Source organism: Scyliorhinus torazame, chromosome 6 (genome assembly GCF_047496885.1).
Source record: "Scyliorhinus torazame isolate Kashiwa2021f chromosome 6, sScyTor2.1, whole genome shotgun sequence".
NCBI lineage: Eukaryota > Metazoa > Chordata > Chondrichthyes > Carcharhiniformes > Scyliorhinidae > Scyliorhinus > Scyliorhinus torazame.
The window spans coordinates 20,722,054-20,736,665 of NC_092712.1; the positions used below are offsets into that span (position 1 = coordinate 20,722,054).

Below are 14,612 nucleotides of genomic sequence, written 5' to 3' on the forward strand. Positions count from 1 at the left end.
CTTGGCACTTTGGTAGTGCCACACGGGCACCCTGGCAGTCCCATCCTGGCACTGCCCATGTACCCGGGTGGGACTGCCAGGCTGGCTGGGGAACTGCCAGGGTGCCAGGCTGGCAGTGCCAAGATGCCTGGATGCCAGGTTGCCTGTGTCAGTGATCGGGCCAGAGGATGCTTTGCCCTTAAAATGTGTGTGGGGGGGGGAGGAGGCTCAAGGACCCTGCAAGAGGTACGTTGGGTGGTCCGGAGGGCACAGTGGGGTGGCATTTTAAAATGTCGCCCTGATCCGCAAATACTCTTCCTGAACTGAGCTTGTCTGTGCAGGAAATTGTGCAAGTGCGTTCCTCGCCGAGGCCAAAACAAACGGCAAAGTCCCATTAAATAGCGATGTCGGAAACACCCCGCTAAACATGCCCAAAACAGGACTCTGTTTCTGTCCCGTTACATCGCGCCCTACGGGTCAGCCATTCTTTGTTTGTAATTTTTCCAATTAAGGGGCAATTTTGCTTGGCCAATCCACCTACCCTGCACATCTATGAGTTGTGGGGGTGAGACCCACGCAGACACGGGGAGAATGTTCAAACTCCACACGGACAGTGACCCGGGACCGGGATCGCACCCGGGTCCTCGGCGCCGCGAGGCAGCAGTGCCAACCACTGTGCCACCGTGCCGCTCGGTCAGACATTCCATCGATTGATGAACCTGTACCTTTTTATGTTAGTTCCTGGACCTGCGGATTACCATTCACCCCCCTATGGATTACCATTCACCCCCCTATGGATTACCATTCACCCCCCTACGGATTATCATTCACCCCCTATGGATTGCCATTCACCCTCCTATGGATTACCATTCACCCCCTATAGATTACGATTCACCCCCCTATGGATTACCATTCACCCCCCTATGGATTACCAGTCACCCCCCTACGGATTATCATTCACCCCCCTATGGATTACCATTCACCCCCTATGGATTACCATTCACCCCCTATGGATTACCATTCACCCCCCTATGGATTACCATTCACCCCCCTATGGATTACCATTCATCCCCCTATGAATTACCATTCACCCCCTATGGATTATCATTCACCCCCCCTATGGATTACCATTCACCCCCTATGGATTATCATTCATCCCCTATGGATTACCATTCACCCTCTATGGATTATCATTCACCCCCCTATGGATTGCCATTCATCCCCTATGGATTATCATTCATCCCCCTGTGGATTATCATTCACCCCCTATGGATTACCATTCACCCCCTATGGATTACCATTCACCCCCTATGGATTACCATTCATCCCCCTATGGATTATCATTCGTCCCCCTATGGATTATCATTCGCCCCCTATGGATTACCATTCACCCCCTATGGATTATCATTCACCCCCCTATGGATTACCATTCACCCCCCTATGGATTATCATTCACCCCCCTATGGATTACCATTCATCCCCGGAACTGGCTCCAACTGCGTGGCTTGGGAGAGAAGTAGCCAGGTACCTGGGCCTGCAACCTTTCCCCTTCGTATGTGGCACATTGACGTGTAGTAACCAGCCTGGTCCTGACATGGGTTGGGAAGGAAAGTAACAGTGATTCTGGACCTACAGGAAAACACCCAAGCTATGCATCCAGTTAAGAGTCAACCACATCACAGTGGATCTGGAGTTACGTGCAGGCTAGACCGGGTAAGGACGGCAGATTTCCTTTCTTAAAGAAGGGGAGCTGCCATTATCATCAGGTTGGGAAGCTATGTCATGAAGTACTTCAATCAAGCGGGGGGAGAAAGCAATCTTCAGCAGTGGTGTGCACAGTCTCATTGTGAATCTGCCGTCCTGTTTCACACCATTCCTGGTTTTCCTTTGTGCTGACTGGTTTAAAACAGTTTGGCAATTCATTCTGATCCAGTTTCAGGTCATTGGCATTGACCAATTGCACACCAAAGTCTTTCTCCATTTTCAAGAACGTACTGATCTTACCTGTGGCTACCCTGGGTCGAAACTGTGTGTTGGCTGGAAGGGAATGTCTTCTATTCGGGGCTCCTCTGCCTGCACACCTCCCAACTTCAGATGTGTGTCTGGTTCGCTGATCTGCCATTAGGAACAAGAGTTCAACTTCAAATGTCAAAATCGCGCACCTGAAAAGATTTATTTCTGAACCCAGGCATTATTTCTGGGCTGTGTGTCCTATTATCCGTGTCCACATATCCACAACAAGAGAAAAAGATGTGATATCTTGAATGGGGAGGTGTTCAAAGTTCTGTGGGTAGCAGGGAGTGAAACTGCGGAACGTCAGGACTGGGTACTCAGATTGATACCTGTAGCCGTGTGATATTGTTGGAATATGAGCGTCAGGAGCACTCTGTTCCACTCTGATAGGTTGAGCTGCCAAGACAAATGAGCCAGCAAGCATGAGAGGTGTAGAATTAGGTGTATAGTTTCGGAATAAGGGCCGGCCCATTTTAGATGAGGAGGAATTTCTTCTCTCAGATTCCTCCTGGGAATTCTCTTCCACGGAGAGACTCAGTCATTGAGTAAATTCAAGACTGAGTTTTGTGTTTCTATCCACATAATTGAGGGTTATAGGGGCTGGACAGGAAAGTGGAGTTAATGCCACAATCAATTCAGCCATCATCTTCTTGAGCGGCAAGTTCAAGGGGCCAAATGGCTTTCTCACAGAATTTACAGTGAAGGAGGGCATTCGGCCCATTGAGTCAACACCGGCCCTTGGAACGAGCACCCTAATTAAGCCCACGCCTCCACCTTACCTCTGTAACCCAGTTACCTCACCTAACCTTTTGGACACTATAGCATGGTCAATCCACCCACCCTGCACATCTTTGGACTGTGGGAGGAAACCGGAGCACCCGGAGGAAACCCACGCAGACACGGGGAGAACGTGCAAACTCCACAGAGACAGTCAGCCGTGGCCGGAATTGAACCCGGGACCCTGGCGCTGTGAGGCAGCAGTGCTAGCCACTGTGCCGCCGAGCCGCTCCGATTTCTCATGTTGCACTGAACATTGGCGGGATCCGGTTCCTGTGGCAGAAAAGTGGGTTGGTCAAAAACGCCATCAGCGTGTAGCTTACTGCACACATTGTATTGCCAGAGTTGTACAACATGCTCCCCAACTCCTCAGGTGAACTCATTGTCCATTTGTAAACATGCTGTCGGACATTAGTACTTTTGCTAATGCACAACATGGTTGACTTTTAAATGGCCTCTGTAGTGGCCAAGCCAGCCATTCAACCCCATAAAACCAGTGCTCATGGCTCCTAAGGCAGTAAATGCCCACCAGTGATATGACGAATGGAATAAATACGACAGCTCACTAACTTAACATGTTCCTAGTTTACGGTTTGGATGAGGAGTTGGCAAGACAGATCTTTTATTACGCTCCTGTATTATCTTTTATTACACTTCTCTGTGTGTCTTGATATACTATTGAGTGTAGTATGTGTTACTCAAACCTTGGTTACTGATGAGGTCTTCTGAATCTCGATGAAGAAGACTCAAACTCGTCCAGTGGTAACAAAAGGTTTATTGAGTAACTATAACAATAATTGTGTGAGTTCTTTACTTTAACATTGATACTAGTGATAAGGTTAACAAGATCTAACTACAGTAACTACACTAACCATCTGAGCTAATCTGATACTCCTGTCCTGGTCACAGTCCATCCAAAAGAGGGGGAGAAAGACCCAATGCGGTTGCTTTTATACCCCTGTTGGTCCGGCCCGCTAGTGATCATGTGGTGCTACTGATTACACATTAACCCCGTGTGTACATGCACATACAGAGATCACTACAACAGACATGCTACCAGGGATCTTAGAAATCTCACCCGAGTCAGTTCACCGTGACATGGGGCATAGCCTTTTGGTGAACTCATTGCCCATTCTGAAACATCTTGTTGAACATGAGTACTTTAGCTGACTTACTGTTTGGAGGGAACATTTCATTCAGCTGATCCAACGTCAGGTCACTCTCATCTTTACTCGATTCCGCTGTGAAAAGAGGAGGAAGAATGTGAGTCCTCATTCAGCATTTGTACGTTAACATATCAAACAAAATAATTCCAGCATTTATTTTGGCAATGTGTCGATCAAGTTCAATTTTGGAAATAACAATTCAGCAGAGTACTGTACTCTACCAGAATTAGCAATAAAATAGACCCATTTTCATTCGTCATAGAAAGCAGCTGCAGTGGAGATTTAAATTCATCATTGGCGGGATTCTTCGGAAACCGGCGGGGCAGGTAACTCCAGCGCGAAGGAGGGGGCCGAGATTCTTCGGAAACCGGCGGGGCGGGCAACTCAGGTGCGAAGGAGTGGGCCGGGATTCTTTGGAAACCGGCGGAGCGGGTAACTCCAGCGCGAAGGAGGGGGCTGGGATTCTTCGGAAACCGGCGGGGCGGGTAACTCCAGCGCGAAGGAGGGGGCCGGGATTCTTCGGAAACCGGCGGGACGGGTAGCTGCAGCGCGAAGGAGGGGGCAGGGATTCTTCGGAAACCGGCGGGACGGGTAGCTGCAGCGCGAAGGAGGGGGCCGGGATTCTTCGGAAACCGGCGGGACGGGTAGCTGCAGCGCGAAGGAGGGGGCAGGGATTCTTCGGAAACCGGCGGGACGGGTAGCTGCAGCGCGAAGGAGGGGGCCGGGATTCTTCGGAAACCGGCGGGGCGGGTAACTCCAGCGCGAAGGAGGGGGCCGGGATTCTTCGGAAACCGGCGGAGCGGGTAACTCCAGCGCGAAGGAGGGGGCCGGGATTCTTCGGAAACCGGCGGGGCGGGCAACTCAGGTGCGAAGGAGGGGGCCGGGATTCTTCGGAAACCGGCGGGGCGGGCAACTCAGGTGCGAAGGAGTGGCGTGAACCACTCTGGCGTCAGGCCGCCCCGAAGGTGCGGAATACTCTGCACCTTCAGGGGCTAGGCCGGCGACGGAGTGGTTTGCGTCGCGCCAACCACCGCCGAAGGGCCCCAGCACACCCTGGCGCTCCCGCTCATGTGCAGGGGGGTTCTTCTCTGCGCCGGCCATGGCGGACCGTTACGCCAGCCGGCGCAGAGGAATAGAGTGCCCCCACGGCACAGGCCCGCCCGCGGATCAGTGGGCTCCGATCGCGGGCCAGGCCACCATGGGGGCACCCCCCCCGCTGGGCCAGATCCCCCCCGAGGACCCCGGAGGCCAACATCGCAGGCCGGAGAATCGCCAGGGGGGCCGCTGCCAGCGCCGGCGCCGGAGAATTCGGCAGCTGGCGGGGGCGGGAGTCACGCTGCTCCCTGGCGATTCTCCGACCCGGCGGGGGGTCGGAGAATCCCGCCCCACAGCTGCCATGAATTTTAGCTGAAGCTTAATTAGGAATGGTGTACATTCAGTTATGTTGCACTTTGAACCATTTGGTTATCATAACAGATTGTATCTTGGCGTGGGAGAAAGTGTGGGAGTCAATAGGTTGGCTGACAACTTATCCCGAGCGATGGAAATAGGGGAGTCAAGGAAAAGAGGAATCTGAGCTGGACCGTGTGATGTTGAGGAGCGGGTCGAAATGGGAAGAATAGTTGCTGGAATTTTCCAGCATCGGTGAGATTGGGAAGCAAGTGGAAGCAATAGACGTCAAAATGCCAGGAGCAAGAGTTTAGGGAGGGGACCTGAGGAGGATGGAACAACAAACGCTTCAGACATTCCATGAAAAGGACGGCAAACACTACAGGACCCATTTGGGTTCCCACAAATATGGCCGGAATTCTCCGGCCAGTTGGATTCCCCTTTCCTGCCGGCAGCGTGCCCTGCCAGCGGTTTCCCAGTGGCGTGGGGTGGCTTCAATGGGAAATCCCATTGACAAGGGGCAGGAGTAGAGAACCCCCATTGCCAGCGAAGAGCACGTGCAGAGAAACACACGGCTGGGGGACTGTAGAATCCAACTCTATGCCTTTTATTTGGAGGAAGTAAATAGAGTCAAAGGAGAAGTTGAGGACAAATGCAACAAGATGGAGAAGGATGGTGGATGGTGATTGTTTGGGCCTCCATACAAGGGAAGGGCCCCTAGACTATCCTGGTGAGGAATGAGGGGAGCGATGAGGACGCTACAATTATCATCCATGCCCTTGATTCCATAAGACCATAAGACATAGGAGCGGAAGTAAGGCCATTCGGCCCATCGAGTCCACTCCACCATTCAATCATGGCTGATTTCAACTCCATTTACCCGCTCTCTCTCCATAGCCCTTAATTCCTCGAGAAATCAAGAATTTATCAACTTCTGTCTTAAAGACACTCAACGTCCCGGCCTCCACCGCCCTCTGTGGCAATGAATTCCACAGACCCACCACTCTCTGGCTGAAGAAATTTCTCCTCATCTCTGTTCTAAAGTGACTCCCTTTTATTCTCAGGCTGTGCCCCCGGGTCCTCGTCTCCCCTGCTAATGGAAACAACTTCCCTACATCCACCCTATCTAAGCCATTCATTATCTTGTAAGTTTCTATTAGATCTCCCCTCAGCCTCCTAAACTCCAATGAATATAATCCCAGGATCCTCAGACGTTCATCGTATGTTAGGCCTACCATTCCTGGGATCATCCGTGTGAATCTCCACTGGACCCGCTCCAGTGCCAGTATGTACTTCCTGAGGTGTGGGGCCCAAAATTGCTCACAGTATTCTAAATGGGGCCTAACTAATGCTTTATAAAGCTTCAGAAGTACATCCCTGCTTTTATATTCCAAGCCTCTTGAGATGAATGACAACATTGCATTTGCTTTCTTAATTACGGACTCAACTTGCAAGTTTACCTTTAGAGAATCCTGGACTAGGACTCCCAAGTCCCTTTGCACTTCAGCATTATGAATTTTGTCACCGTTTAGAAAATAGTCCATGCTTCTATTCTTTTTCCCAAAGTGCAAGACCTCGCACTTGCCCACGTTGAATTTCATCAGCCATTTCTTGGACCACTCTCCTAAACTGTCTAAATCTTTCTGCAGCCTCCCCACCTCCTCCATACTACCTGCCCCTCCACCTATCTTTGTATCATCGGCAAACTTAGCCAGAATGCCCCCAGTCCCGTCATCTAGATCGTTAATATATAAAGAGAACAGCTGTGGCCCCAACACTGAACCCCGCGGGACACCACTCGTCACCGGTTGCCATTCCGAAAAAGAACCTTTTATCCCAACTCTCTGCCTTCTGCCTGACAGCCAATCGTCAATCCATGTTAGTACCTTGCCTCGAATACCATGGGCCCTTATTTTACTCAGCAGTCTCCCGTGAGGCACCTTTTCAAAGGCCTTTTGGAAGTCAAGATAGATAACAACCATTGCCTCTCCTTGGTCTAACCTATTTGTTATCTCTTCAAAGAACTCTAACAGGTTTGTCAGGCACGATCTCCCCTTACTAAATCCATGCTGACTTGTCCTAATCTGACCCTGCACTTCCAAGAATTTAGAAATCTCATCCTTAACAATGGATTCTAGAATCTTGCCAACAACCGAGGTTAGGCTAATTGGCCTATAATTTTCCATCTTTTTCCTTGTTCCCTTCTTGAACAGGGGGGTTACAACAGCGATTTTCCAATCCTCTGGGACTTTCCCGGACTCCAGTGACTTTTGAAAGATCATAACTAACGCCTCCACTATTTCTTCAGCTATCTCCTTTAGAACTCTAGGATGTAGTCCATCTGGGCCCGGAGATTTATCAATTATTAGACCTCTTAGTTTCTCTAGCACTTTCTCCTTTGTGATGGCTACCATATTCAACTCTGCCCCCTGACTCTCCGGAATTGGTGGGATATTACTCAAGTCTTCTACTGTGAAGACTGACGCAAAGTACTTATTTAGTTCCTCAGCTATTTCCTTGTCTCCCATCACAGAATTACCAGCGTCATTTTGAAGCGGCCCAATGTCAACTTTTGCCTCCCGTTTGTTTTTCATGTATTTAAAGAAACTTTTACTATCATTCCTAATATTACTGGCTAGCCTACCTTCATATTTGATCCTCTCTTTCCTTATTTCTCTCTTTGTTATCCTCTGTTTGTTTTTGTAGCCTTCCCAATCTTCTGACTTCCCACTACTCTTTGCCACATTATAGGCTTTCTCTTTTGCTTTGATGCATTCCCTAACTTCCTTTGTCAGCCATGGCTGCCTAATCCCCCCTCTGATAACCTTTCTTTTCTTTGGGATGAACCTCTGCACTGTGTCCTCAGTTACTCCCAGAAACTCCTCCCATTGCTGTTCTACTGTCTTTCCCACTAGGCTCTGCTCCCAGTCGATTTTTGTCAGTTCCTCCCTCATGCCCCTGTAGTTACCTTTATTTAACTGTAACACCTTTACATCTGATTCTACCTTCTTTCTTTCAAATTGGAGATTGAATTCTACCATATTATGATCACTGCCTCCTAAGTGCTCCCTTACTTTAAGATCTTTAATCAAATCTGGCTCATTACATAACACTAAGTCCAGAATGGCCTGTTCCCTCGTGGGCTCCATCACAAGCTGTTCCAAAAAGCCCTCCTGTAAACATTCAATGAATTCCCTTTCCTTGGGCGAAATTCTCCGTTATCGGCGGAAAGTCCGCCGATCGGTGCAAAAAACGGCGCAAATCCCACTTGCGTCACGTCATAAAAATGGGACGATAGTCTCCGGCCCGAAATGGGCTAGCAGCGACCTAACGGGATCCGCGCTTGCGTAGTGGTTCACGCCGTGCAGCGTCATACGCGCTGCACGGTGTGACGGCTCATAAGGCCGTGCAGCTCCCCCCCAACCGACCGGAACACCCGACCGCAACACCCGACTGGATGGCTGGCCGTCGCTCAGCCTCGAGGTTCGAGTCACGCGATGTGGAGGCGCTCCTGGACGCGGTGGAGCAGAGGAGGGACGCCCTGTATCCCGGGCACGGCCGCAGAGTTGCCCCACGCCACAGCCGGCGTCTGTGGAGGGAAGTGGCAGAGGCCGTCACCGCTGTGGCCCTGACACCACGGACAGGCACCCAGTGCCACAAGAAGGTGAACGACCTCGTCAGAGCAGGCAGGGTGAGCCTCCCCATATCCCCCCTCCCCATATCCCCCCTCCCCCATATCCCCCCTCCCCCATATCCCCCATATCCCCCCTCCCCCATATCCCCCCTCCCCCATCCCCCATATCCCCCCCTCCCCCATATCCCCCCCTCCCCCATATCCCCCATATCCCCCCTCCCCATATCCCCACTCCCCCATATCCCCGATATCCCCCCTCCCCATAACCCCCTCCCCATATCCCCCATATCCCCCCTCCCCCATATCCCCCCTCCCCCATACCCCCCATATCCCCCCTCCCCATACCCCCCCTCCCCCATATCCCCCCTCCCCCATATACCCCCCTCCCCCATATCCCCAAGTGAATCCAGCCCTAACCTTAACCTCTGCAATGCACGCGCAACCGATGGCGTGCATTCATATACCTGCCTAACACTGTTGCCTTTTACCCCTGCCACCCCCCCCCCCCCCACAGGAGAAGCGCGCACACAACAATAGGGAGCATGTGAGGACTGGAGGAGGCCCCGCTGATGAGAGGCCACTGACCGTACACGAGGAAAGGGCCCTGGAACTGGCTGGCGGACCTGAGGACCGGGAGGTTGCTGATGCAGAGGTCGGGGGCCCACCAGCAAGTGAGCCACCGACAGCCCGTCCTCATATCCCCCCTCCCCTATATCCCCCTCCCCCGTATCACCTGATCACTGCCTGATGTCTAACCATGCATGCTTCATTGTGTATCGCAGGACCAAACGTCCAGGCACCCATCCCCGCAGAAGCACACCACCCGCAGGATGCCCCTCGGAGACCACAGGAGACGGAGAGACCCGCACCCTCCAGCATGCGACGCCCGCAGGATGCCCCTCGGAGACCACGGGAGACGGAGAGACCCGGACCCTCCAGCATGAGACGCCCGCAGGATGCCCCTCGGAGACCACGGGAGACGGAGAGAACCGGACCCTCCAGCATGCGACGCCCGCAGGATGCCCCTCGGAGACCACGGGAGACGGAGAGACCTGGACCCTCCAGCATGCGACGCCCGCAGGATGCCCCTCGCACACCACGGGAGACGGAGAGACCTGGAGCAACAGGAAGATGACACCCCCGTCACGTGCGGGAGCGACCACCCAGCGATGAGGGGGGTAGCCACAGGCCCCCGTCACATCCGAGCCAGGACACCACTACCCAGGACACCACTACCCAGGACACCACTACCCAGGACACCACTACCCAGGACACCACTACCCAGGGCACTCCTACCCGGGACGCCACTACCCAGGACACCCCTACCCGGGATAGCACTACCCAGGACACCCCTACCCGGGAAGACGAAATACCGGACAGTGACTCAGAGTGGATGGGTGGAGATGAACCCCCACCCCAAAGTGCCATGGAGTCAGAGTGGGACGAAGAGCACGACACAACGCCACTGCTGTCACCAACACCCTCCACCATCGCAGAAACACTCACCACGGTTGGGCACTTTAGTGATGAGGCGTCTGGTACACTCACTGGTGCGCACAACACAGCCGTCCCGGTACAGCAGGTGGAGGTAGGAGCAGCAGAGGGACCGGTCGGTCGGAGGGCAGCCCAGGCCAAGCGAACATCTGCCGCCCAGGTGGATCCCGGGTTCCTGCAGTTACCACACCCACACATAGATCCGATGCAACCACCGACCCGGAGACGAGCGAAGAGGGTGACGGGCGGCTTGCGGAGGCTGCAGTCGCAGGTGGAGGAGTCCACCCGCGTCCAGGAGCTGGGAGTGGTCCCGGTCATGCGTGCCACCCAGGCTGACACCACACGGGTGGCGTCCGCGGTGGAGGCAATGGGTGCGACGGTGTCAGACATGGGGAACGGTTTGCGAGGCCTGGGGCCTTCCGTGCAGGCGGCGTCTGTGGCCCAGGAAATGGCTGCCCTCTCACAGGAGGCCATGAGCCAGTGCCAGCGCCAGATGGCAGAGGCGCTCAACGCCATAGCCCAGTCTCTGCAGGCCATGGCCCAGTCTCAGCAGGCCATGGCCCAGTCTCAGCAGGCCATGGCTCAGTCTCAGCAGGCCATGGCCCAGTCTCAGCAGGCCATAGCCCAGTCTCAGCAGGCCATGGCCCAGTCTCAGCAGGCCATGGACCAGTCTCAGCAGGCCATGGCCCAGTCTCTGCAGGCCATGGCCCAGTCTCAGCAGGCCATCGCTGAGGGCATCGGCGCCAGTGGCCATGTGCGAGCCGGCGTCGCACTGTCACAGACAGGGTTGGCCAACACCCTGGGCTCCATGGCTGCAAACCTGCAGACCCCTGTCGATACCAGCACGGGCCTCCAGGACTGGCAGCGCCAGATGTCGGGGGGGCGTCGGATAGCCAGTCCGTTCGCATCCCCCACCCATGTAGAGGCCTGGGGGCCATCGGGCACCCCGAGGGAGGAGGAGGTGGTGTGGTCCGTCCCGGCTCCCTCTGTGGGGGAGGTCCCGGTACACCACAACACCTCGGACTCCCCCCCTTCCGTCCCAGGTGCATCGGGTGGGCAACGGGCAGGACAGGCTGGCAGCTCGCCATCCCAGTCGCCCGGGCCGCAGCCTGGCCCATTTAGGCCAGGACGCCCCAGGAAACGGCCGCCAAAGGGATCCAGTGTCAGAGGGCAGGAATCACAGGAGTCCACCTCCAGTTCTGCTGTACCGTCTGGGGAACCACGTAGACGTAGTCAAAGGGCCCGTAAGGCCAAACAATTAGACACTGAGTAAGTTGGCACGGGTGCAGGGCACAGATGAGTTTTAGGGGCTAGGGCACGTGCATGAACTCCTTTCGTTATTAAAGTCAATGTTACACCTACAGAAGCTGCCTTTGTGCTCTGTCCAAAGTGTGCGGGGGTGTCATGTACGTTGAGCGCAAGTGTGTGTGTGAGGGGTGGTCTTACCTCAGCCCCAGGTGAGTCTGCCCCCTTCCCCCTGGGCCGCCATCAACATCCCCCGGGCAGAGGACGGGACCGTGCGCTGCAGTGTCACAGCCGCATGCAGGGATGGTCCGGGTGGATGGTGGTACTGTGGCCATGGGTCAGACATAGTCCAACGATGTAGAGCCAGGAGCTCATCGCAGGGCGGGTTGTCATCATCCTCCATGGCCTGCGATAGACACGCGTCCACCCGCAACTGTGTGAGCCCGGCCCGTTGTGCCGCCGGTGGATCGGCAATGGGGGGGGGGGGGTGTGTGTGCATGCGGGTGGGGTGGGTGGGGTTGGGGAGGGGGGTGAGGGTGCTGGGTGGGTGGATGGGTGGGGGGTGTGGGTGGTCGGCTGTTGCCATGGTGTGCGGTCTGTGGCCATACTACCCGATTCCCACGCCCATCTAGTCAGTGAAGCGGGCGGCTATCAGTCTGTCCCGTGCCCGCTGGGCCAGCCGGTAACGGTGGACAGCCACCCGCCTGTGTCTACCCCGTCTGCCCTGACCATTGCCCCCATCCCCCTCATCTGGGGAGGACTGTGCCTCTTCCTGCTGCTCCTCCACTCCGCCCTCCTCTGCCTGCGACACATCGCCCCTCTGCTGGGCTATGTTGTGCAGGACGCAGCACACCACAATGATGCGGCCGACCCTATCTGACCGATACTGGAGGGCGCCCCCAGAGAGGTCCAGGCATCTGAAACGCATCTTCAGCACGCAAAAGCACCTCTCGATCACTCCCCTTGTCGCTACATGGGCATCATTGTAGTGGTTCTCCGCCTCATTGCGTGGCCTCCGTATAGGCGTCATCAGCCACGATCGCAATGGGTAGCCCCTGTCGCCCAGCAACCAGCCCCTCAGCCGGGGATGGCGCCCTCGTACATGCCGGGGATGGATGACCGCGACAACACGAATGAGTCGTGTACACTGCCTGGGTGACGGGCGCAGACGTGCAGGATCATCATGCCGTGGTCGCAGACCACCTGTACGTTCATCGAATAGGTCCCCTTCCTATTAGTGAACACGGCCCTGTTATCTGCAGGTGGCCGCATGGCGACGTGCATCCCATCGATCGCGCCCTGGACCATGGGGAACCCGGCCACGGCAGAGAAGCCCACGGCCCGGGCATCTTGGCTGGCTCGGTCCACGGGGAAGCGGATGTAGCGGTGCGCCATGGCATAAAGGGCATCTGTCACTGCCCGGATGCACCGGTGCACCGATGTCTGCGATATGCCGGACAGGTCCCCACTCGGTGCCTGGAATGACCCCGTTGCATAAAAGTTCAGGGCCACCGTAACCTTGCCGGACACGGGGAGAGGGTGTCCCCCGCCAGTGCCACGCGGTGACAGGTGTGCCAGCAGGTGGCAGATGTGTGCCACGGTTTCCCGGCTCATCCGGAGTCTCCTCCTGCATTCCCGGTCCGTGAGGTCCTGGTATGACTGCCGGGGCCGGTACACACGGGGCGCCCTCGGGTGCCTCCGTTGCCGTGGGGCCGCGACGTCCTCCTCCCCCTCCTCGTCCTGTCGGTCAGGTGACCCTCCAGCCTGGGCGGCTGCCGCCTGCCCCTCTGCGGCAGCCTGCGCCGCCTCTCTGGCACGCTCCTCCTCCTCATCCAGGGCAACACAGACATGAGCGGCTGCCACCACGGCGGCCAACATCGCTGGATGATCTGAAAACATGACGGCCTGGTGGGGGGGAGGGGAACGACGACATGTCATCATTGCCCATATCCCCTCCTCCCCCCAGCCAGGTGGCATGGACCGCATGGGTCCAACTGTTGGAGGCTGGCACCTGGCCAGGTGGACCAACTCATTTGCCCTCCCATCACCCTCCTCGGCACGGACCCCCTCCCCAACCACCACACCAGCACGGACCCCCTCCCCAACCTCCACCCCAGCACGGACCCCCCCCAACCCCCAACCTCCACCCCAGCACGGACCCCCTCCCCAATCTCCACCCCGGCACGGACACCCCCCCAACCCCCAACCTCCACCCCAGCACGGACCCCCCCCAACCCCCAACCTCCACCCCGGCACGGACCCCCCCCAACCCCCAACCTCCACCCCGTCACGGACCACCTCCCCAACCTCCACCCCAACACGGACCCCCCCCAACCCCCAACCTCCACCCCGGCACGGACCCCCCCAACCCCCAACCTCCACCCCGGCACGGACCCCCCCCAACCCCCAACCTCCACCCCAGCACGGACCCCCTCCCCAACCTCCACCCCAGCACGGACCCCCTCCCCAACCTCCACCCCAGCACGGACCCCCCCCAACCCCCAACCTCCACCCCAGCACGGACCCCCTCCCCAACCTCCACCCCGGCACGGACCCCCCCAACCCCCAACCTCCACCCCGGCACGGACCCCCTCCCCAACCTCCACCCCAGCACGGACCCCCCCCAACCCCCAACCTCCACCCCGGCACGGACCCCCCAACCCCCAACCTCCACCCCGGCACGGACCCCCCCCAACCTCCACCCCAGCACGGACCCCCTCCCCAACCTCCACCCCAGCACGGACCCCCTCCCCAACCTCCACCCCAGCATGGACCCCCCCAACCCCCAACCTCCACCCCGGCACGGATCCCCCCAACACCCAACCTCCACCCCAGCACAGACCCCCCCCCAACTCCCAACCTCCACCCCGGCAAGGACCCCCCCAATCCCCAACCTCCACCCCAGCACGGACCCC

At 56.4% G+C, this 14,612-nt stretch overlaps 1 protein-coding gene across 1 annotated transcript in view; it reads right to left on the bottom strand.

The window, feature by feature from the left end:
* Window positions 1-14,612, bottom strand: part of LOC140425674 (uncharacterized) — a 456,765-nt gene that overhangs the window by 257,212 nt on the left and 184,941 nt on the right. The window contains exons 16-17 of the mRNA XM_072510172.1: window positions 3,945-4,010; window positions 1,984-2,094 (exon numbers count right to left, since the gene is read on the bottom strand). Of these exons, the coding sequence (XP_072366273.1) occupies window positions 1,984-2,094; window positions 3,945-4,010 (177 nt within the window). The remainder of the gene's footprint in view (window positions 1-1,983; window positions 2,095-3,944; window positions 4,011-14,612) is intronic.